General features: G+C 37.5%; 1 protein-coding gene across 7 annotated transcripts in view; it reads right to left on the bottom strand.

The window, feature by feature from the left end:
* Positions 1-22,383, bottom strand: part of ANKRD26 (ankyrin repeat domain containing 26) — a 63,304-nt gene extending 40,921 nt beyond the window's left edge. For all 7 annotated transcript variants that reach the window (XM_060097623.1, XM_060097626.1, XM_060097628.1 and 4 more), the window contains exons 1-12: positions 22,005-22,383; positions 20,193-20,265; positions 19,249-19,309; positions 18,966-19,159; positions 15,509-15,635; positions 14,911-14,972; positions 11,980-12,073; positions 9,855-9,953; positions 9,208-9,236; positions 9,043-9,115; positions 5,735-5,817; positions 1,928-2,079 (exon numbers count right to left, since the gene is read on the bottom strand). In XM_060097623.1, coding sequence (XP_059953606.1) covers positions 1,928-2,079; positions 5,735-5,817; positions 9,043-9,115; positions 9,208-9,236; positions 9,855-9,953; positions 11,980-12,073; positions 14,911-14,972; positions 15,509-15,635; positions 18,966-19,159; positions 19,249-19,309; positions 20,193-20,265; positions 22,005-22,231 — 1,274 coding nt within the window. In that variant the 5' untranslated portion in view covers positions 22,232-22,383. The remainder of the gene's footprint in view (positions 1-1,927; positions 2,080-5,734; positions 5,818-9,042; positions 9,116-9,207; positions 9,237-9,854; positions 9,954-11,979; positions 12,074-14,910; positions 14,973-15,508; positions 15,636-18,965; positions 19,160-19,248; positions 19,310-20,192; positions 20,266-22,004) is intronic.
* Positions 22,384-22,789: the final 406 nt, after the last annotated feature.

A 22,789-nucleotide genomic window follows, 5' to 3' on the forward strand; every position in this document is an offset into this window, starting at 1 on the left:
AGTACAAAATACATGGAAGGAAGCAGAGAGATGAGTCTGGAAAAGACATTCTGAAGAACCTCAAGTGCTACAATGAAAAGCTGAAGTTCACTGCCTAAAAGCAATGACTCTTAGACATGGGAGTAATAATTAGATTTCTACCATATTTTTTGTTTTGTTTTGATATATAATAATGTTTAATTTGCATGATTTTTTAAAATAACATGAGGTACATAAAACATGAAAGAAGAACTCAAGGAAATATCTTGGGGGGAAAATTTACTTTTAAACACCCACATGTTGGGGTCATGTCAGCATCAGGGCTGAAAAATAGGTACCTCATAGTATCCCTCCACCACCAGCAACAATTTGGCATCTATCCACAGACAAAAGTGGCTTTGTGGCAGTTGCAGGATCCAGCACCATAAACCAAGGGACCTGGGAAGAGTCCTGCCCACCCAAGTGGTAACAGACATACAGACCACATCCCAGCTGTGGACCCTGCATGGCCCATGAACTGGCTCCAGCCACTCTTAGCAACGTCCAGGGAACCCCTGAAAAACACTGTCTTAGACAATCACCCACAGATGAGAGAGCCTTTGTGGAAATCCAGGTTTCCAGCAGAGAAGTGCCAGCATACCACTGGAACAAAAAAATGCAAGTTGGGATACATTGGAGAGGGCAGTTGTTAAAGACTGGAAGAGGTGACTGCTACTTCAAATTCAAAGACAGCAATGCAAAACTTCAAGTAACATTAAAAAAAATCAAGAAAACATGACACTACCAAAAGATCACAATAATTTTCCAGTAACAAATCCCAAAGACATGGAGATCTGCAATCTACCTGATAGAGAATTCAAAACAGTAGTTTTAAGGAAACTCAGTGAGCTACAAGAAAACACAGAGAGACAACCCAATAAAATCAGGAAAGTAATACACAAACAAGATGAGGAGTTTAACAAAGAGATAGAAATAATAAAAAATAACCAAATGGAAATTTTGGAGCTGAAGAATACAGTGAATGAAAGGAAAAATGCAATAAAGAGCACTGACAGCAGAATGGATCAAACAGAAGAAAGAATCTGTGAGTTAAGAATAGGAGCTTTGAAATTATCCAATCAGAGGAGAATAAAGAAAAAAAGAATGAAAAAGTGGGAAGAAAGCCTACATGAATTACCAGATACCACCAAAAGAAATAATTCATAAATCATTGCAGTTCCAGAAAGAGAAGATAGGGAGAAGGTGGAAGAAGCTTATTTAAAGAAAAAATGGTTGAGAACTTCCTAAACCTGGCGAGAGATTTGGATATCCAAGTTCCTAAAGCTCATAGGTCACCAAACAAACTCAACTTAAAGAAATCCTCGCCAGGAGACATTATAACAAAACTGTCAAAAATCAAAGACAAAGAGAGAGTCTTAAAAGAAGCAAAAGTAAAGAGGCTTGTAAATTATAAGGGAACCCCCATAAGTCTATCAATGGATTTCAAGAGAGTAGGACGACATATTCAAAGTGCTAAAAGAAAAAAACTGCCAACCAAGAATACTCCATCCAGAAAAGTTGTCTTTCAGAAATGAAGGAGAGATAAAGGCTTTCCCAAACAAAGCAAAGCTGAGGGAGGTCATCACCACTAGACCTGCCTCACAAGAAATGCTGAAAGGAGTCTTCAAGCTGAAATCAAAGGACGCTAATTAGTAACATAAAATATATTTACATATACAACACATTGGTAAAGGTAAGTATACAGTCAAATCCAGAATACTCTAATACTGTAATATGGTGGTGTGTTAACCAATTAACTCTAGTATTAAGGCTAAAGGACAAGAGTATTAGAAATAACTATAACCCTAGTAAAATATAAAATTTGTTAATCATGAACATTAGCTCAAATGAGAACTTGTTTTATAGGAAAATAACAATTATCTATTGTTAAATACTGACATAGGCTTACCTATCAGAATCTTCATTCTCCATGGTAGGAAACTGTTGGTCATTCGTTTTTCTGCTCTTTCTCTGATGAATTAATCCACTATCATCAGCATCATATATGTTTTCTGATACTTCCATTTCACTACTTTTGTGCTTCTTCTTTGCTTCTTCAACCTTTAATGAAAGTTTGACACTACATATAATTGTTATTACCTTATTCATTATAAAGACCTTTTCATTGTCATTAATTACCTGACTCAGAGTTTGACCCGGTTTTAAGCAATAAAAATAGTTTTTGGCTTACTTTAATTTTTTTAATTACAAGTCATTGAAATTTTTGTAAATTCTGCTTCTTTCTGTTTGAGGAAAAGAAATAAAATTTTAAAAATTTCAAAAAGGGCTTTCTTAATGTTGTGCAGCTATTCACATCCACTCTTCCCTGTCTGATGGCAGAGATAGAGAAATAAAGAGACAAAGACACAAAATTTGTCCTCTTTGGTCTTTACCACCTGGATTTTGCATTAAACAGCCAAATTTAGAGGATGTGACACCTTGGTGCTTCAGTAACAAAAAGGAAACATCCTTCTTTCTGCACTGAAGCTATTCTTCCCCCACTGCCTTTTACAATTCTTTTTTCATTTGGATCCTGGGAATATCAAAAAAGTGACGGTGTTCACTAAAATATATGAACCAAAGTTTACCAAAAAACAGGAGTAGAGTGAAATTGATGAATTGTTCGTTAGTGTGGAATTCTGGAAAATGAGTAATGCCTCCCAATTTCACATTCAATAACCATGAAATTTTATAGCTAAAGGGTATAGAAGTAATTATCTACTTTAGCCCCACTATTTACCAATAATGGGAATAAAACCAAGAAAGGTTCAATGATTTGTCCAAAGCCCCTAAAGTGGCATTTCCTATCATTTCATGGAGCCAAAAGAGATGATACAATTCTGTAACCCTGAATCTGATAAATTACCAAATGAATTCATCAGATTAATCAGATAAGTTAAAAGTGTGACTTTGGCAAAGTAATTTAATGCCTCAGTTGGGGGTAGGGCTCATCTCTTTTTCTTTTAAAGGAGAATATCTACAGATTTTTGCCTATCTTTCAAACTCAGTCAATGCTCCTCTTACACAAAAGAGCAAACAAACAAATTAAAAAATCTATTACTGGAAGGAAAAAAACCCTCACTGCACGTCAAAACTCAGTTTTCTCCTTTGGAGATAAATACTGAATTTTTTTTGCTGAGGGTTTATACTACCTATATGATAAAATCATACATGTCAAAACTTACCACATTTTATTAAACAACATAATGTAAAGGTCTGACTCAACAGAAACATCTGAGAGTGGTGATTAAAGAATATGTGGGAGTACATGTATTTGTTATTAAAAATATCTTGAAGTGGCCATGTTGGAATTCTAAGTGCCAAGCGATTGAGTAAAGCAGAGAAGATTGCATACACTAAAGCACAATAAAAAGATTAGTTTAGCAGGAATACGTGTTTATGTCCCTTCTTTCAGTCACTGCTTCCTTCCCATACTATAGAGTGTAATTTATATTTAAAACCCTCTTGTATTGGTTTGGTTTTCTTATAAGTATTTGTAACAGCAGAAATATCACGACTTTTTATTTGAATCATGTGTTTCATTTCATTGGAGCAGGCAAGCCATAAATCAAAAAGTCTTTTGGGGGCTTCCCTGGTGGCGCAGTGGTTGAGAGTCCGCCTGCTGATGCAGGGGACATGGGTTCGTGCCCTGGTCCGGGAGGATCCCACATGCCGCAGAGCGGCTGGGCCCGTGGGCCATGGCCGCTGAGCCTGCGCAGCCGGAGTCTGTGCTCCCCAACGGGAGAGGCCACAGCAGTGAGAGGCCAGCGTACCGCAAAAAAAAAAAAAAAAAAAAAAAAAGTCTTTTGGGATCACTAGACTGAGGTATACATCCGATGTCTAATTTCCAATTAGTGGTATTTTGGTTCATATTTTGTAACATTTGCATAGCAAACTCTTGGTCTTCTTGCATTTCAAATGTAACTACTGGGTCCCTTACTTTTTTATTTTCTGTATCATTATAAAAACTCTCCTCATTTTTGTTAAAAACATGTTTAGTGTCTGGTTTATCACTTTCATAGTCTAATTTATTTTCATTTAAATAAAGCTGTGAAGATGACGGGCAAGCATGTCCCCAAGACCCGGAGGTTAAATAAGATGGAAAAACATTTTCAAGACTGGGTTCTTTTTGTTCAGGAAATGGTTGGAATGCTAGAGAGACAGACACTCCAAATGCATCTTTTGCCTCACAGTCAGGTATATTATTTGTCAAATTAGAAGGTATTTCCTTTATGTTTGCTCCTTCTTTAGGGTTATCATGTAGTGGCTCTTCCTCAGGACAAACAGTAATTTTGTATTTTTCAAAAATTCCACCAAACTTCCACTTTAACTTATTTGTGATGCGTTTGAAGTTATTTTTCCACCCTAATTTGCCTTGTTTGATCCACATTTCCTCATGCTTTTGTACACAAGGAAGTCCTGAACATACAGATATGTCCTCTCTATCACATTCCTTATTCATTTCTGGTTCTTGAGGCATTTTTTGCAGATGCAAAAGCGGAAGATCAATTGGCTTGATTTGAGTTTCAGATGTCTTTCCTGTCAGGGTACATGTTTGTAAAATAACTTTATCCTTAAGTAATCAAGTACGGACAAAGAAAAATTAGAAAATAATTAAAATTTAACTGTTAAACTTCTTAATCTATGTTTAGCTACTCACAAATCACTGGATTACAACTAAGAAGTGAAAAATAACTTGCCTTAGCCTAAAACAGGAGAAAAACATGAACTCACAAACCCAATTTTGTCACTGTTTGTTTGAACTAAATAATTCATATATGTTAAATCTACCAAAAATGAATTAGGAGATGATTTTTAATGTTACAAAGGCTTCCTTACTTAAAAATATTTCACCTCACCGTACCTTAAAAAGTCCCTATGTGCATGTAAGGATTTTTTTTTAAGGACTAGTAACTGGAGAATAGACAAACCTTAAATTACTAGGAGCCAAAATCAATTAACACCAATCAGAAAGAGGAACAAATTCCTAAATTTTAATGCAAATTATATACTATGATAGTATTATACGTTGATATAATACCTGCTTTCATTCAGTTATATTATATTCTAATACCCACTAATGAAAGTAGATAAAACATTGTTTAATATTATTTACTGGTCTCCTACCCTGAAATGAAACAAATTAGAAAGTTATTGTTTGTACCCTAACAACGAAGGTCCAATTCTGGAAGGTTTGCTTCCTTAATAGGCAATTGGGTTGACTGTATGACCCCTTCTCTCCCTGAATGTAGATCCTTAGGTCGATTACATAGAGGTCACAAGACAGAATAAATCTTTAATTTTGGCATTAGTGACTGGCAATTTGAAACTGCAAATTTTAAACAGCTGGGAATGATTTCTCCTTCCATGAATCTAACTCACAGACCATCACTGATATACTGTTCATAATTTCAACTGCTTAATCATATGATTCAGTATTTGATTATCACCTTCTTTATCATGTAAGGAAGAAGCAAACAATGTTCAGGAAAATTTTGGCCTCAATTCCAAGGACAAAGTTTAACTATAAATTATAATAGATTCGAACAATATTTTAAGCTTTGTAATTAAAGCACTATAAAAACTAAATATTAAATTATTATCTATCAATTCTAAGAGGTTAATTTTGAAAGGTAATTTCATTTGAACTCCGTTATGTTGTTAAAGCACAGAAAACAATATTGAGCCAGAAATTTACATTTACATTTTTACATACCTGTGAGTGGTTATTTTCACTTCCCTCAAGCCTTTCTTGTGCTTCCTCCGATGTTATTTCTAAGTCTAGTTCTGCTGACAAATCTATATGTTTAGTTAAAATTAACTACTTAGAACAGTTAGATAAAAGACATAATCTTTATAAAAATAAATTTAAAAAATTTTATCAAATGACAATTTAAATTAAGCTTAATCTTTAGCTGAATATTTACTTCTTTAAGAAATACTTCTAATTACCTAAAACTCCAACAAACCATCCGGGAAATACCAGATGTCACCAGGTTACAGGCACACAAACATCTCAAAGATTCATTTACAAATTCATCCACCAAACATCAATGAACAGAACAATCAAAAACCAAACAAAGGGTTTCCCTGGTGGCACAGTGGTTGAGAGTCCGCCTGCTGATGCAGGGGACATGGGTTCGTGCCCTGGTCCGGGAAGATCCCACATGCCGCGGAGCAGCTGGGCCCGTGAGCCATGGCCGCTAGGCCTGTGCGTCTGGAGCCTGTGCTAAACCTACCTAGGGAGACAAAAGATCTGTATGCAGAAAAGTATAAGACACTGATGAAAGAAATTAAAGATGATACCAACAGATGGAGAGATAAACCATGTTCTTGGATTGGAAGAATCAATATTGTGAAAATAACTATACTACCCAAAGCAATCTACAGATTCAATGCAATCCCTATCAAATTACCAATGGCATTTTTTACGGAACTAGAACAAAAACTCTTAAAATTTGTATGGAGACAAAAAAGACCCCGAATACCCAAAGCAGTCTTGAGGGAAAAAAACGGAGCTGGAGGAATCAGACTCCCTGACTTCAGGCTATATTACAAAGCTACAGTAATCAAGACAATATGGTACTGGCAGAAAAACAGAAACATAGATCAATGGAACAAGACAGAAAGCCCAGAGGTAAACCCACGCACCTAGGGTCAACTAATCTATGACAAAGGAGGCAAGGATATACAATGGAGAAAAGACAGTCTCTTCAATAAGTGGTGCTGGGAAAACTGGACAGATACATGGAAAGAATGATATTAGAACACTCCCTAACACCATACACAAAAATAAACTCAAAATGGATTAGAGACCTAAATGTAAGACCAGACACTATAAATCTCTTAGAGGAAAACATAGGAAGAACACTCTTTGACATTAATCACAGCAAGATCTTTTTTGATCCACCTCCTAGAGTAATGTAAATAAAAACAAAAATAAACAAATGGGACCTAGTGAAACTTAAAAGCTTTTGCACAGGAAAGGAAACCATAAACAAGATAAAAAGACAACCCTCAGAATGGGAGAAAATATTTGCAAATGAATCATTGGACAAAGGATTAATCTCCAAAATATATAAACAGCTCATGCAGCTCAATATTAAAAAAACAAACAACCCAATCCAAAAATGGGCAGAAGACATACAGATGGCCAAGAAGCACATGAAAAGCTGTTCAACATCACTAATTATTAGAGAAATACAAATCAAAACTAGAATGAGGTATCACCTCACACCAGTTAGAATGGGCTTCATCAGAAAATCTACAAACAACAAATGCTGGAGAGGGTATGGAGAAAAGAGAACCCTCTTGCCCTGTTGGTGGGAATGTAACTGATACAGCCACTATGGAGAACAGTATGGAGGTTCCTTAAAAAACTAAAAATAGAATTACCATATGATCCAGCAATCCCACTACTGGGCATATACCCAGAGAAAACCATAATTCAAAAAGACACATGCACCCCAATGTGCACTGCAGCACTATTTACCGTAGGCAGGTCATGGAAGCAACCTAAATGCCCATCAACAGACGAATGGATAAAGAAGATGTGGTACATATATACAATGGAATATTACTCAGCCATAAAAAAGGAATGAAATTGGGTCATTTGTTGAGACGTGGATGGATCTAGAGACTGTCATACAGAGTGAAGTAAGTCAGAAAGAGAAAAACAAATATCGTATATTAACGCATATATGTGGAACCTAGAAAAATGGTACAGATGAACCGTTTTGCGGGGCAGAAATTGAGGCACAGTTGTAGAGAACAAACGTATGGATACCAAGGGGGGAAAACCGCAGGGGGTTGGGGATGGTGGTGGGATGAATTGGGCGATTAGGATTGACATGTATACACTGATGTATATAAAATTGATGACTAATAAGAACCTGCTGTATATATTTTAAAAAAAGACAAATCAAAGAAAAAAGCAAGAAATGTAGAAGTGAAAGTTTAAAGCCTGTTTCATCACAAGGGTCCCTTTATCATTTCACATTCGTGAGCTCTGTAAATGGTTTAAAACAGTGGTTCTCAAGTGTCACCTGAGCATCCCTGGAGTCCCAAGACTCAATCGTTCAAGGGGTCCAAGAGGTCAAAACTATTTTCACAATAACAGTAAACGTTATTTCCATTCTCATTCTGTTTTAAGTGTACAGAGGAGTTTTCCAGAGACAAGATATGTGATAACATCATACTTCTAATGGCTAATAGAATGTATGATTGTGTGTGCTTGTATTTTAAATTTTTCAGTTTTATTTTCCAATACAGTAAACCTCAGTAGATACAACCTACTTAAACAAAAGTTCCTTGGAATTCTCAATAATTTTTAAAAGTATAAAAGGATCCTATATCTGGATCATAAAAAATAACAAACAAATAAATAAAAGGATCTTAAAGCCAAAAACTTTCAGAATTACTGTTTTAAAAGATTGTGTCTATCAAATCGTCATTAAGGTATGATTACTTTCCCCCACTTTTAATAATCAAAGACCACACACACACACACACACACACACACACACACACAGAGTTTGCTAATCAAAACATCTGGTTGGCTTAAGCTCATCCGTGTAACACCAGTAAAATGAAATAATTAAAGTTGAAATACAATTGACATGTTAGCAAGTGAAGCTTTAGTCTAGGTAAAGGTCAGAATTCAAATAAACATTTTATAAAACTGGAAAAATCTTAGAATCTAATAATTAACCTCTGAGAATCCTTAAGAAGTACAGAGATTCCAAACTGAGAACTTTACGGTATTGAAACATACATAGAAACATCTGAGTTAAAGCTTACATTTTAAAAATATCTTTTTCTTATGCTTGTAAATATCTTTTTTTCAAAACATGGATACCAACAGTAACATGTGCCTTATTTATGTCAAATCCTTCAATTAAATTAAATCCTTCAATTTCTTTTGCAAAAACAAAAGAAAAAAGAATTAGGAATATGAAGGCTGTGAGCATTTCAAATATTTTAGTGTACCTCTTTCCAGAGTGACATTTGCACTGCAAAATTTACCTGATCTGGATGTTTGTAAATCCTTCATTCCTACTGTTTTATTAGGAACAGAATCTTTCACTCCAACTGCAGGCTGAATGGGTTTTGAAACAAGTTGATTAATAAATAATGTACATTTGATACAATCTGTAGTTAATAATTCAAGATAAAAATATAAGTGTTTACCTTCAAGTGAGGATATTTTTCAGGAGAATCTAAAAGGCAAAAGGGACATAGAATCAATTACACATAACTATGAAAGCCAACTATATATTCATGCAGTTAGTACTGAGCAGAATCCTCATGCTTGGCCTTGGCAGTGAATACTTTAGGTTTTGGTGTTTTGTTTCTTGGGGGAAGTTAGGACTGCAACAAGACAGACATATGAATCCACTATAGATACTGAAGAAAAAATAGGAGTACAGGTTTAACAAAACATGCAGTTAAGATTTCAAAAGTAAGATTATGTTCCAAAAGCCTTTATAAAATAGAAAAATGCACATGTACCAATGTGAACATGCTGATTGATGAGGAGAAAAGTGATCTTTAATCAGAGCAACAAATCATGACCCCGAGAGGGTAAATGTGAAAGCTGATGGTAAAATGCAACAGCATATCTTGAATGCAATACAGCAGCATCACTTACACCATTATACTACAAGTATTTATCATGTTCTTCAATTTGTCCTGTAATTTAGGAAGTGCACAGTTGGGATGACAGTTCAGTTGAATGTATAATTCATTTCTCATCAGAGAAAGTGTTATGAACTGATCAGCTTGGATATACACTTGTAGAATAATAGTTCATAAAAATATTCATTTTTTTTCCATACCGATGTGGGCTACTGGTATGCCTACATTTCTTGGATCCTCTAGTTTAGTCATCTTAAAGTTTCTCGATCCACTCATACAAGAAGGTATATAAGGCACATCTAAGAAATAACGTATTATAAGTTTTCAATATCGAAGTACGATTATCAAAAAGGAAAAAGGAAATTTTACTGCCACAGAATTATTAGATATTAAAAATCCTTCATATTTCAAAATCAGTGTAGTATTTACTGAAAATAACAATTTTAGCATTTAGGGAATGAACCCTATTAATTTCTTTTGTTTCCAAAATTAGTTTGGTTCAGTATATCATGCTCATGTTTAAAAGGATTTTTATGAAACAATTATCATCAAAAAATTAGCTATCTTAGGGACTCCCCTGGCGGTCCAGTGGTTAAGACCCCATGCTTCTACTGCAGGGGGCATGGGTTCAATCTCTGGTCGGGGAAATTAAGATCCCACATGCCAAGCCAAGCAGCCAAAAAAAAAAAAACCTATCTTAAAAAAAAACAGCCAATGCTTCCATATTCAAATTAATCTCATTTGAATAACACATACCAACACAACATATATCTTTGATGCCTGATAGCTACAAGGAGGAGCTGGGGTTTACCTCAATTCTAGCACACACTCCTGCTTCCAGTATTCTCTGGAGCAGCAATGACCTAACCTTGTTTCAGTGTAAATACACTGAAGTCATCTAACGAGAGTTCTCTCAAGTTTCCTCATCACCTCCACAATCACCTCCCTAACACCCTTCTTTCCCCCCGTCTTTCCTTTCACTATATTCTTTCCTCTTCAAAGGTAGTCTCTGGATCTGTGGTCTTAATTCTTCCCCTTTTACATTCTTTTTATGGATCATCCCCACCACTTCTTTTTTCCTCTTTGCTTAGCAGTGGCACCTTACATCTATAAGTTCTACTTCAACGCTTTGCTACCCTCTGGCTATAAACACACTCAGAAAGAAAAACAAAATAATGCTTTTCCTTGATCCTGTTCTGTCTTGAACTATCCAGTGGCTCCTCTTCCAGATTTCTCTCAATGCAAGCCTACACCCTTGCGACTCAGAGCTTGTCAGAAATGCACAATCCCAGACCTGCTGCTCAGCATGTGCACTTTTCACAAGGTCCCCAGGGGACTAATTAAAATTTGAGAAACTCTGATCTATGAGTCTGCTTCTACCTTCCCACAGTAAGAGTGGGAAAGCTTTGCTGTTCGTCTCTGACAAGTTTCGGTGCTGGAAGCTCATTTCAAATTTGTCTCACGTTTCAAATACTCTTCTCTTTCTTTTTCTAAAGACCTATTATACTTTGCCCCTGTCCTCCACAGACCCCTGCTTCCTTTTCCTTCATTTACTCCCTGTAACCTCTGCCTCTCTCATTCTTTATTCCTTCTTTCCTCTTCCTCATTTCCCGACTTTCCTTAGGTTGTAGAGTACCTTGAAACGGAAATAATAATTTAGCTCCTTAAAGGGGACTCTCAATTTAATCTGTGGCTGACACCAGATAAGATACACAGCTTCCCCCCTTTTCTCGTCTTTTTCCTCACTATGCATTTGACAGGTGATTTTCTTTTTTTTTTTTTTTACATCAACAGTGTTATGTTTTTTAATAGTTTTCAGAATATAAGCTGCATAGCTTTTTAGAATAAAAAATGATATAACTTCAGGTACATGCTTTAGGACACTTGGTTAAGCAACAAGCAAACTGTGTCTTTGAGGACCACCTCAAAAGGGTGGCACACTTCACAGTGTAACTTGATAACAGACATGGAGATAGATGATTATACCATGGCATGTTGTCTACAAAAGAACATCTGGACAGTCAGAACTTAAATAGAACACAGCACACAGTTAAGTATTCAAGCACTGCTTTTTGGCCAAATAAAAACTGCCTAAAAACTGCTGATGGATTTTTGACTAGAAAAAAAGATGTAGCTGCTTAGTTCTTCTGATACAACACTTCTTTTCCAGAATGAGACAGGCTCAGTTCAACTTGAAATCAGTGTGAGGAATGATTCTTCCTCTTAACCGACAGGTGATTTTCTTTGGCTATTAGAATATATCAGAATTCCCATTTTAAATCAACATGCTGCCAGATGACTTTTTCATAAAAATATAGTTCTTACCTTCTACTTGTCCATTTAATATATTTTTTCCTCTTTGACCTGCAGCTCCAGATAAATGATCACCATACTTCTGTGGAAGACTCTCAGAGATACTCTGTTAAAATTGATATTAATAATGAGTTGCATAAAGCTTTCCTAATGCCCTTCTAATAGCTGAAAATACCCTACTTTTTAAAAATTTCCTACTTTATAAGCAATTAGATTTAAAAATAAGAGAAGCATGCATTGAAAACCCAAACATTTAAATAGAAAACTTCATATACACTCTCTAGGTCAAGTCTATCTTTTATCCTCATTTGGCTACTGACTCTGTAAACTGAGCATGGAAAGCCAGAGGAATTATTTTCACAGACAAAAAATGTGCCTGACTTACAGGCACATTTCAGCAAAGAATTAACTTCAAAACACCTAACTCTACTTTGCATTCCTTGTCAAAAGAAGAGAGTATTTTTTTAAAATATGTGTTTAAATAAATTCTTTAATAAGTACACTTGCTATAAATTTAAAATATTTCTAAAGACAGAAATTTTTTTAGTATTAAAATAATATACTTGGCATGAAAAGAAACCATGAAGTATGTCATGTTAAGCATAAACAGAACACTGTAGAAGCTGCTTCATTTAGGTAAACAAGGGCTTATAAGAATCTGTTATTTGATAAAATTTTTATTGATAGGAAAAATAGTTGAATAAAATAGCGAACTAGTAAGAAAAACTTTTATGTTTAAATAATAGCAAAAAATTTAAATATAGTTATGCAACTCTTCAAAAAAGTACAGCAAGCTTTAATAAGGGAAGAATAAGAACTTTTATTTATTAATCATTTAAATGTGCCAAGCTTTTATTATGCACATTTTATTTTCTACATACAACAACAATGATAAAAGTGATTGTAAGGACAGTTACCCCACTTCCTGTTTCCTGGTCATTCCAAGATGCAAGAGTGTAATGACGAACAGATGGGATCCGCTGTTCTCTCTGTCCAGAACGTCCCTCCCCTGGACCCTCACGTGACTGGCTCCTTCCCATCCTCCCCTTGGTAGCTTTTCTCACATGCAGATCTTTTCTGACTACCTAAATTCCACTCCCACTTCCATCCCCATCCTAACTACAAACTCTCTCAATGTTGTCTAACGTAACATTCTCCATTTTCTTTGCCTCTCACCGTTGTGGCCTCTCCCGTTGAGGAGCACAGGCTCCGGACGTGCAGGCTCAGCGGCCATGGCTCACGGGCCCAGCCGCTCCGCGGTACGTGGGATCTTCCCGGACCGGGGCACGAACCTGTGTCCCCTGCATCGGCAGGTGGACTCTCAACCACTGCGCCACCAGGGAAGCCCTCTCCATTTTCTTTACATGAAGGACTTAACAGTGACTTATAAAGGATTCCTGTTTGGTTCCCACCACTACAGCCTAACCCCTCAATTGGTACAGTCAGTGTCTAACTGCCCAGTACATAGTTGGTATTCAATAACAGGAATTTATTTGAGATCAAAACATTTAAAATGTCGAGAGGACCTCAAGTACCAAAGCACTTGATACCTATAGGAGATCTCCGATAACAGTCTATAGAAACTTAACATACCCCAAGCTAGAAATCCACATGCCCGTTCTAATTTTCCTATTCTTAACACTACTGTCATTTTATTGTCCTTCAGGTTTTAAAAAAGTGCCCCAGCATTTAGTGAGTCACTAACTGCCACTGTGATCATTTTTGTCTTACATTTCTATAGCACCCTTTACAGTTTACAAGGTGTGTTCACAGCTGTTACCACATCTGTTCCGTACACATACCTGAGAAGTGGGTACCAGTACCATTTTTACGAAGGAGGTCACTGACGCTCAACCAGGGTAGACAAGTTTTTCCGAGATCCCACAGCTAGTGACAAAACCAGGATGCTACCATGTCTTTTGACTTTAAACACAGTGCTGTATCACTGCAGCAGCTGCCTATATCTAACAGATCAGGCCCTTCTTATCTCCTTCCATAGCTGTCACCTTACAACAGGTCATCGTTACTTTATATTTACGTTACTTCAAGTATGGCTGCCATAAAGGTACTCAACGCACACTAGTTTATCTAAAATGGTGTGTACTTATTAAAACATCACTAAACCAAACGGTTGTTATTATAACGCCACATCCTTATTATCCCCCATTCTTTTGCTTCTCTTGAAACGTTTCTTGCAGATCTATTTGAAAATCCAAATGTAATAATACTTTCAAGTCTCAGGCACTATCTTTTTCAGGTCTAAGTGGTAAAAAACTACATTTCAACCTGTTTCTCTCTGAACCTCACTAGGAGTTTTACACATCCATATGCACCAAAGAAACATACATTTGCTTGGGAGACTGGGACTGACAGATACACACTACTATATATAAAATAGATCAATAATAAGGACCTACTGTATAGCACAGAGAACTCTACTGAATACTCTGTAATGGCCTACATAGGGAAGGAATCGAAAAAAGAGTGGATATATGTACAACTGATTCACTTTGCTGTATATCTGAAACTAACACAACATTGTAAATCAACTATACTCCAACAAAAAATTTTTTTAAAAAAGAAAAGAAAAAAGAAACATACATTTGGCCATAGGCTGACCTGGAATAATGCTTCAGTTTTTAGATAAATTTAACTTCAGAACCCAAACTGATTCCTTATGACTTCTAAGCCTTGGTTTTTGCTCTGTGCTACACTGGTTTCATTAGGTGAATCTTGCAAATTAACAAAAGTGCACTATGTGGTAGTTATTATACTTAGCACACAATTATTTAATTAATTACAGGTTAAAAATATAAGGAAAAAATTTTGATGGGCAAATGCAAAGGTGAGAAAGTAAAGTCAAAGCATCCCCCCTTTTATGTTTTAACATCACTCAGTGCTTATATTTTAAAATAAAAAAATAATAATAATAGAAGACAGTACCTCAGAATCCCAAGGCGATTCTATACCTTCCTCTTCTCCTAATCCTAATGCTGACATCATATCTGTAAAATGCAGCCACAGATACATTAATGAGAACATTTACTACTATGAATTTTAAATACATATATGTCTATCTCCATCCACAAATATTTAAATAAAATAAAGTAGCAGAAAAGAATTTCAGAAGGTTGAGGCATTTTCAGGAAGAAAAAGTTGGTAGTAGTTGGGATACTTCTGAAGAAACAGAGCAAAAGAAACATACTTTAAAAGAAATGGAAAAAAAAAAAAAAAGGGCTTCCCTGGTGGCGCGGTGGTTGAGAGTCCGCCTGCCGATGCAGGGGACACGGGTTCATGCCCCGGTCCAGGAAGATCCCACATGCTGCGGAGTGGCTGGGCCCGTGAGCCATGGCCGCTGGGCCTGTGTGTCCGGAGCCTGTGCTCCGCAACGGGAGAGGCCACAGCAGTGAGAGGCCCGCGTACCGCAAAAAAAAAAAAAAAAAAGAAAGAAACGGGTAGTATATTTGGATCTACACACTTTAGATGTTTTTAGACTAGCCTTTAAGCATAGAAAAAAATTCATAAATATTCACTAACTTACCACTCCTATTATTCTTCTGAGCTCCATCAACAGAAGTCAAATTGTTATGATCTGTTTGCTCTTGTGGAGCGCTTTCAATATCAGTATCATTTTCTTTTTCTCCAATTTCTGGATTTGTTGCTCCTTCCTATAAAATCAAAACAAAATAAAACAAACACCTCATTCCAGAAAACATCATATTCATTCATTTGGTCATTCAATCAATCAATAAGACAGCAAACATTTACTGGATCTATCAAATGACAGGCACTATCCTGGGAGAAAAGCTGGAAATATAAATAGAAGACCAATTCTGCTCTGTATTCTAGGAGAAGTAGAGCTACATGAAAACAAGTAAGAACAGCAAAGTATCACTCAAAAGTTCTACAATTGATGTGAACAGAGTACAGGAAGGGCACAAAGGAAAGAGGAGTCAGCTGTATCTGGGTAGCTCAGGAAATGCTGCAAAGACAGGTCTGTGTCTTAAAAGACACACACAGTGTAGAGCGGGGACATGAAGGGGATTCTAGAAAGGTCAGCCTGAGCAAAAGGACGAGGCGTGAAACAACATAACAAGTCACGTGGAAAACTAGAACACAGTTACCGGGAATGGTATGGAGAGACAAAACTGGAGGATCAGAGCCAACCCAAAAAAAGCAAGTGTCCTCCTAGAACATGAACTTTCTCCTTCATGTGATGGGGATCCACTACATAAGTAGAGGTGTTACATCTTCACAAATATATTTTAGAAAGGTCACTCTGGCAGCAACGTAAAGATGAACATCAGGGGAGCAAAACTAGAAAAGAGCATTTCAAAATTATAAGTGAGAAAGTAATAGGAAATGAAAAATGGTAAGCAGGTAGAAAATACTGAACTTGATGAGCAACAGGATGTGGTGATTTCAGGGAGGGATGGAGTCCAGGATTTTTCCTGCTTCGGTATTTCAGTGATGTTATCTACTAGGATGGGGAAGACAGATGACAGAGTAGCTTACAAAGAGTCAGGAAAGAGGAAAGCATCAGGGACAATGTCTTCAGTTTGGGGCATAACAAATTTGAGGCACCCAGGGGACTTAGAGGAAAGATTTGGATAAATGCATTTGGATTAGTAATAGATAAACTTATTCAGGAAAAGCATATGATGTTAAGATAAATATCTGTAAAATATACTAACCTGGTATAATTAAATGATGCAAACCTATGCAGAGTTCTGAACTTTTGAAAATATAAACAAGACTGGGGAAGAAAACTATGAGATTCAATTTTTTGATTATATATTACAACATTTGTTTAAGGATATAAAATATACTCTTTCATGAATATGTGCAAATATTCATTTCTGGGATATTATAGCAATAAGCATTTTTAAGTTTAATGAAAAGATTTAATTGTAAAACACCAACTCAAGAGACTACAAGAAGACTCCTTTTCAAAAATTAATCTTAAAAGACAAGTTTTAAATTGTAGAAGAGAATGTTTATGTGATTATGGAATTATGAGGCATTTTTAAGTACTACTATGATGTACGGAAGAAATATAAAACCCTATTTTAAAATTCACATGGGTTTCCTTATTCACCTGTGAACAGCACGCTAATAACTCTTCCTATCTACGCCTTATAGAATGGCGGTTAAAGATTGGGGAAATGATATAGAACTAAAAAAAATTAGTAAAACTATGATTATCCAAGTTGGAGATTTAAAAGTTCTCAGATAGGGCTTCCCTGGTGGCGCAGTGGTTGAGAGTCCGCCTGGTGATACAGGGGACACGGGTTCGTGCCCCGGTCCGGGAAGATCCCACATGCCACGGAGCGGCTGAGCCCGTGAGCCATGGCTGCTGAGTCTGTGCGTCCGGAGCCTGTGCTCCGCAACGGGAGAGGCCACAGCAGTGAGAGGCCCACGTACAGCCAAAAAAAAAAAAAAGTTCTCAGATACATCTATGATTAACAAACAGGACCCAATATTCACATGAGGGAAGAACAAAGGGACTAAAAAATCAAGTAACCAGGATTCCTGAGTTTTAGATATGAAAAAATTTACATGTTAGTTTAACTTGTATAACAAAATATTTACATGCTAGTTTAACTATAAATACTGAAGTTAATAAAGTTTCTCAAGAATAACATGAAATGTACCTACTGCTGGAGATATTTTAAAAAGTAAAAAATTATCTTGCAAAGATAATTTTGTACACTCTGCTGGTAATTTTTCCTTCCTTATTATTTTATAATAACAAGTAGTTTATATTAGAAAAAAATCATAAATTGTAATTTCATTCATTTGATGTGTGTATATGTGCCCATTATGTGCAGATATTACTAGGAAAAGATAAATCAGAATCTCTCCAGAGAAAATGATTTCTATATTTTTTTCTTTAAGACTGTTGCAGTTTAAAATTTTCTCATTTAATGACTTGAAATTAAGAACCTCATTTACATAATTAGAAATTATAATCTTAGTGAAAGACTAGATAAAATACTTATTTATTTCCTCTCTGTTTATTCTCAAAAAGATCTAAAACACCTACCAAGATGATACCAAACAGTAAGATAAATTAGTTAAGTATATACCAAACAGTAAGTAAGAAACCACAGAAACAGAAGGGCCCAAAATTCTTAATTCATAATAAATCTGATAAGGCCTAAAACAGAGCTCATCTTGCATTATCTATGAACAAAGGTTTTGCTAGATTAAATATAAGACATAACCTTATTAATTTAAAAGTGAGAATTTTTTTAAAAAGGAAAAAACTTCAGATTAAAACTAACTTCCACATGGAACTATATTCAATACCTTGTAATAAACTATAATGGAAAATGGAAAAGAATATAGATATATACATATATATGTATAACCAAGTCATTTTGCTGTACACCTGAAACTAACACAGTATAGTAAATCAATTACACTTCAATTAAAAAACAACAACAACAACCAAAAAAAGGTAAGGATCAAATTCTCTTTCAGTTCTTCATAAAAATCAACTATATGTCATTCAAAAGAGTACGAGCATTTTTTCCCATGACCTGATTTTCTCTTGTTAATTTGAATTTGAAATAATTTCTATCATATTTTATAATATAGAGTTCCTGCTCTCACTTAACCCCACTACTTCTGTTGTTTGTATAATAATCTCTCTCACCTTGACCCTCATTCAATCTTTAAATTCATCTTGTCCTTCTTAAATGAATTCTTCCCCTTCATCCCCCTCCCCATCTTCATATTCATCTAGCTGTTCTTTCTAGTTGCTTTCTCATTCTTCCCTTTCATAAAGGCATACTTCAGAATGGTTTACTGCCACCAACGTTCATAAATCTCAATCCTGCACATATATTACTCTTGTTATTACACTGTTTTCTATCGTGATCTTGAGGAATTCCATTTCTGTAAGGGATCCTTTTCATCACTGTAAGAATCAGGGGGCTGGTATGTGAAAAAGCACAGAAAAAAAAAGTTAAAAACAAAACAGAACAACTTACCTTTGTAAGACCAAGGCCTGCTGAAGACTTGAGAGGTTTTGGGAGAGGTTCAGGTGATGGGAAAGCAGGATGAGAGACGCCCTGGATTGATGGTTTGGGAAAGGTTTCGACCACATCTTCATTTCCACTATCAGAACTATTGTGCTCAAAGAAGGTTCTCTCTTCTGGTCTCACAATGCCACATTTTGCTTCTACTATAGTGAAAACAAGGTGGAGTACATGAGAACATCCGTAATTTCAAATTAGTGAATAACACAAGAAGGACAGTCTTCAAATAACTTACTGTTTTTCTTGGATTGCTGAGAAGCACTCATTAGCTTTGTTAAGCTTGGTTTCAGGACATTCTAGAGAAGAAAACAAGAGCTTTAAGAATAAGAAGTATTGGGAATTCCCTGGCGATCCAGTGGTTAAAACTCCATGCTTCCACTGCAGTGGGCACGGGTTCAACCCCTGGTCGGGGAAATAAGATCCTGCACCGCTTGCGGGATCTTAATTCCCCGACCAGGGATTGAACCTGGGTCCTTGGCAGTGAGAGCGTGGAGTCCTAACCACTGGACAACCGGGGAATTCCCTGAATATACGCTTAATGGAATGCTTCAGAAAACACAGTGAAATCCCTTCATAATATGGACTTTGAGAAACAGAATTTTAATTTCTAAATTTCCATAATTTCGACTGTTATTTTAGGCTTAATGCAGAACCAAAGACAAAAACAGAGAAAAAAAAAGTTCTCTCTAACAACTCTATGATACCAAAATAAAAATTGTCCAAGAAAAAAGAACTAGATGATATATGCTACATAGTTTTGGAACTGAAAGGCCCCAGGAAAATTCTATGATTATTACAGTAAGTAACTGTATCCACTAAAGATTTCATTTAAGCATGAGTATATAGAAATCACATCAGTATGGTTGAAAAGTCACAGGAAGAATCCTTATCCTTGACCAAATTTCGTATTTCCTCCCTTGTGGGAAAGCGCTTCCCAATACACTTTTCCTGTCACTATCTACTTCCCAGCCCATTTTCTCTTCAGCCCTGACCTTCAGTATTTAGCAAAGTAAAAAAAAAATTCAACTAGTCATATTTTTATAAAATGGTTTGCTCTAACCAACTTTCTACTACAAACATAAAACAATGAGAGGTAGACCACTGCTAAACTTTAAAAGTTAATACTACACAAAACTAAATTCAAAGCAGGAAAACTAATTTCACAGGAGAGAACTTTACCTTGGTATCAAAATCTAAGTCTTCATCATCTGATGTAGGCCATGAATCATCAACACCAGGTTTGTTGGAAAGCCTTCAGAGCAAAAATATATAACAAAAATGAGTGACTTCATTTCTTAAACCAAAAACAAACAAAAAAAATCAAGTGAAAGGTTGGTTATCTATATATTAAGTGATGTTTCCTGACATCATTAAAATGTGGCCTCTGTTTTAGAAAAGCTTTTAGTTACCTATTTCTGCTTCCATCTCTCCCAACCTATGAAATATCTAGCTAAGACCCATTCTTAGTTCCCATAACAAAGGGTGACAGCCAATATACTGGCAGAGCCTGAGAATAATTTGTTTTCACCAAAAGTCCTAAAACCTGAACTGAAAACCCAATTAATGGGTAACATAACTTTTGTTTACCAGAACTGGAACAAACCTGATGACCTAAAACAAAGTAGAAGGATATGCTGTTCCTTCTCCATTGTCCGTGCCTGGTTCAAAGAGTAATCTGTGTCCGTCAAAAATGGCAGTCTTGGTTCTCCAGCAGGGAAACCATTTTTTTTTTTTTTTTTTTTTTTTGCGGTATGCGGGCCTCTCACTGTTGTGGCCTCCCCCGTTGCGGAGCACAGGCTCCGGACGCGCAGGCCCAGCGGCTATGGCTCACGGGCCCAGCCGCCCCGCGGCATATGGGATCCTCCCAGACCGGGGCACGAACCCGTATCCCCTGCATCGGCAGGCGGACTCTCAACCACTTGCGCCACCAGGGAGGCCCTAAACCACTTATTAAAGAAGGCTCCCGGGGCTATCCCGATGGTGCAGGGGTTAAGAATCCACCTGCCAATGCAGGGGACACGGCTTCAAGCCCTGGTCCGGGAAGATCCCACATTCCGCGGAGCAGCTAAGCCCGTGCACCACAACTACTGAACTTTCACTCTAGCGCCCGCGAGCCACAACTACTGAGCCCACACGCCACCACTACTGAAGCCCGCACACCTAGAGCCCGTGCTCCGCAACAAGAGAAGCCACCACAATGAGAAGCCCGTGCACCACAACGAAGAGTGGCCCCCACTCGCTGCAACTAGAGAAAGCCCACGTGCAGCAGTGAAGACGCAGCACAGCCAAAAAATAAATTAATTAAAATAAATAAATTAAAAAAAAAAAAGAATCCGCCTGCTAATGCAGGGGACACGGCTTCGAGCCCTGGTCCAGGAAGATCCCACATGCTGCAGAGAAACTAAGCCCATGGGCCACAACAACTGAGCCTGCGCTCTAGAGCCGGCAAGCCACAACTACCTAGCCCACGTTCCACATCTACTGAGCCCACGTTCCACAACTAACTGAGCTCGCGCGCCTAGAGCCCGTGCTCCACAACAAGAGAAGCCACCACAATGAGAAGCCCGTGCACGGCAATGAAGACCCAACACAGCAATAAATAAATTATTTTTTTTAAAAAAGATACTGGATTGTATCTGAAGAATTTTTAGTCCAGAAGTTGATCTGTCATGAGAATTATTTTCCTCATTATGCACTTCTCTGTAACATATAACATTACGGTATAAAAATGTGTACATTAAAAATAAGATGCTGTTCATGTTTAATTTCGTTTCTGTGATTACTGACATTCAGCCAAATGACTTTAAAACTGTCAGTAAAGTGCTCTATAAGGGGAATCATGAGCGGGTCCGAAACCAGCTAAGGCTTTTGCTGCCTATAAAGTCTGCGGGGCGCGGGACCCCACTTAGGTGTCCACGAGCCTCGGAGGGGAAACTGACAGCAGGGGCCCCACCCAGGCCCGCCCCGCCTCCTCCCGCCCGCCCCGGTTACCTGTTCATCTTGTCCCTGTCGTTCAAGCCATTCTTCCCAAGCAGAATCTGCTGCACTTTGGCTACGTTGCCCACGCTGGCAGCTTTGTGGACCTTCCCGAGATCCTTGTGTCGGATGTGGTACTCGGGCCGGGAGTTGACCCGATTACCGCTCTCTCTCCGCGGGCTGGTGGAGGAGCCAAAGGGCGACTCGCCCTTCTTACTTTTGAAGCCAAAAATCTTCTTCATCGCAGAGCCTACACGCTTCAGACACACCTCACCTCCCCCTCGGCTTCTCACAGTCTCCTGAGCCTAACACTAGCGGTACAGATAAGCCAACGCGGTCTAGCCACAACATCCCAGCTGGGAAGCTCCGCGGTTTCTCATCTCTCAGCCCAGAATAACCCTAGCCAAGCGTTACAGCTAAACACAGTGCGCGTGCGCGCCTTGTAAAACGGCGTCACTACGCTTGCGCACAGAGGCACGGAGCGCAGGAGTGCCCAGTGCGCATGTGCGAGGCCCGAAAGTCCCAAATCTCTGCGATTGTTTGTGGGACGCGCTGAGTTGTTTTCCAATGGTGGTGCGAGCTGGCTGAGCGTTTCTGGACATTTGCAAATTTTAGAATCTTCCGTGAGAGAGTCGTCTTCGCATGCGACTGGGGCTAGAGTGGAGTGGAGCTTCAGGATGCTGAAGGCCTCGTCCCCCAGAGAGCTCCCCTAAAAATACTCTGCAAATCTCCTTATCCCTCAGTTTATTCCTTTCCACATCCCTCTGGGCCCCAGGCTTTCTCCATGGAATTTAACAGAT

The sequence above is a fragment of the Mesoplodon densirostris genome, chromosome 4 (genome assembly GCF_025265405.1).
Source record: "Mesoplodon densirostris isolate mMesDen1 chromosome 4, mMesDen1 primary haplotype, whole genome shotgun sequence".
Taxonomy (NCBI): domain Eukaryota; kingdom Metazoa; phylum Chordata; class Mammalia; order Artiodactyla; family Ziphiidae; genus Mesoplodon; species Mesoplodon densirostris.